Here is a 1,940-nt window from a genome sequence, read left to right on the forward strand (position 1 = left end):
TATTTGTTGTTGTTGTAGTTGTTGCTGTTGTTGTTGGTGCTGCCGATGGTGATGAAGTGGTGAGGGGGCATGAGACTGGGAGTTGGTGGAGGACATTGCACCCCATTGATCTTGTGGGGGTCTTATGGGGTTCTGGGCACTACAAGGGCTGGCAGGGGGTAGCGTACGGGTGGGTGGGGCAGCACCCTAGGGGGGGGGGTAGGCAGGGGGATGAGGGGGCTGGGGGCAGGAAGCCCGTTTCCCGGGGGTTGGGGGTGGTGGTGGTGCTGGTGGTGGTGATGGTGATGGTACAGGTGCTGGTGTGGACGGCCGGACACCGGGTGCTGGGGGATGCGGAAACCCTGGGCTCTCCATGCTGAGGAAGAAAACCACCAACGGCAAAAAAAAAAAAGCGTCAATCTCAGATGAGGATGTGCTAGGATGTACTGAGATCTGAATGCTCTCATCATGACTGTGGCCATAAACACAGCATCACTGTAGATTCAGTCCAACTGATGGCAAGTAGGTAAGAACTACAGAGAAGTGTGATTAAAGGCAAGTTTGTCATAGTGACACCAGACAGTCTGCAGTCAAAGCATTTAACATAATCAGGAGATTTACTATTATTTTGAGCTTTAAAACTGGTAACTATAAATGACCACAATGAACTATGAATAAGTTCACATAGGTGTTCATAGTAAATCTCCTGAGAAACTGAAAATCTGCCAATCTCATGAATTATAGTAAGTATCTCAAAGCTAGGGAGTGCACTATCATATTTACAGTGAAAGGTACAAGTATATTGATAATAGGCTTTATAATCTTTCAAACTTTAAATCAGAGACAATAATGGAATGGTTTAAATCATTGTGCTTCATGCTAGAGCTACAGTATCAGGTCATCTATTATATTCCATATAGGAAAACATGCTTAAAACATTAACATGCTCATGATAGGTTAAATAAATCATATACACTAACAGGAACTCTCTCTTATAAATAAATTGCCACTGCATTAGGCTGTGCTAGGATTAAGGGAACAGATTTCAAAAACATAGAAAACATGAAATCCTAGTGAGGCTGAAATAGATATATATAAAGAAAAACACCAATAATCATTTATTTAAACAAGGTTGGCACGGTATGCGGTAAGGGAGTCAGCCAGTGCCCCCACTGTCCGGCTCACCTCTGCAGCCTGGAACCATTCACCACTTGGGGAACTAGAGGCAGGGGAGGACATTCTGGTAGACATGCCAGGCCATGAGGATGATGGGTATGATGTTGCAGGAGGGGTAAAGGCATTCCTCTCCCCCACTGCTCTGACTGCCCTTGGTACGTCGTCACTTGATCTGCACCCTTGAGACTTCCGTCGACGTGGGGCAACATTCCTCCGGGTGCGAGGAGTAGCATCAAGGTCAACAGAAGCTTCATCATCTGACAAGACACCTCTGTCTTCTCGAGGTACAAGACAGTCCCTAGGCTGAGGTGTGCCATATACAGATGACTCACTGGATATCTCCGAGTATAGACTATCATAGTTAGTGGTAGCACCTCGACGGTCGGGTGGTCGATCCTCTAGGGAGTTGTCTGAGGACCAGCGTGCTTCCATAGAATCTGAACGCAGCCTTGGCTCCTGCGGGGCTGGAGCAAAGCGATACACATCTCCTGCAGAATTATTTACTTCACGTGCTGGAGTAACGAGTGAATCAGTGCAAAGAGACCGAGAGCGTGCTGAAACTACAGTCCTTCCAGAGTGATCTGTTGCAGAACTGATACCTTCACAACTTCCAGTCCAAGAGTATAATGAATTTGGTCTAGTTTTACGTTCATGGTGCTGCTGGTGCTCCCGATTGTGAGGCTGATGATGTAAGGATGGCTCTTGTCGGGCATGCCAAGACTTCTGTTTAGGTAGAGACTTGGGTAAACTTTGCGGTAGACGTTTTTTCCTTGGATGGATCCAGG

The 1,940-nt window shown here is 46.8% G+C and overlaps 1 protein-coding gene across 1 annotated transcript; it reads right to left on the bottom strand.

The window, feature by feature from the left end:
* Positions 1-395: 395 nt before the first annotated feature.
* On the bottom strand, positions 396-1,898 carry LOC119595416 (the record flags this gene model as incomplete). The annotated part of the gene is given in 1 exon segment (XM_037944505.1): positions 396-1,898. A coding segment is annotated over 1 exon segment (797 nt), but the record flags the coding sequence as incomplete, so codon positions are not given.
* Positions 1,899-1,940: the final 42 nt, after the last annotated feature.

This window comes from Penaeus monodon, chromosome 36 (genome assembly GCF_015228065.2).
Source record: "Penaeus monodon isolate SGIC_2016 chromosome 36, NSTDA_Pmon_1, whole genome shotgun sequence".
NCBI lineage: Eukaryota > Metazoa > Arthropoda > Malacostraca > Decapoda > Penaeidae > Penaeus > Penaeus monodon.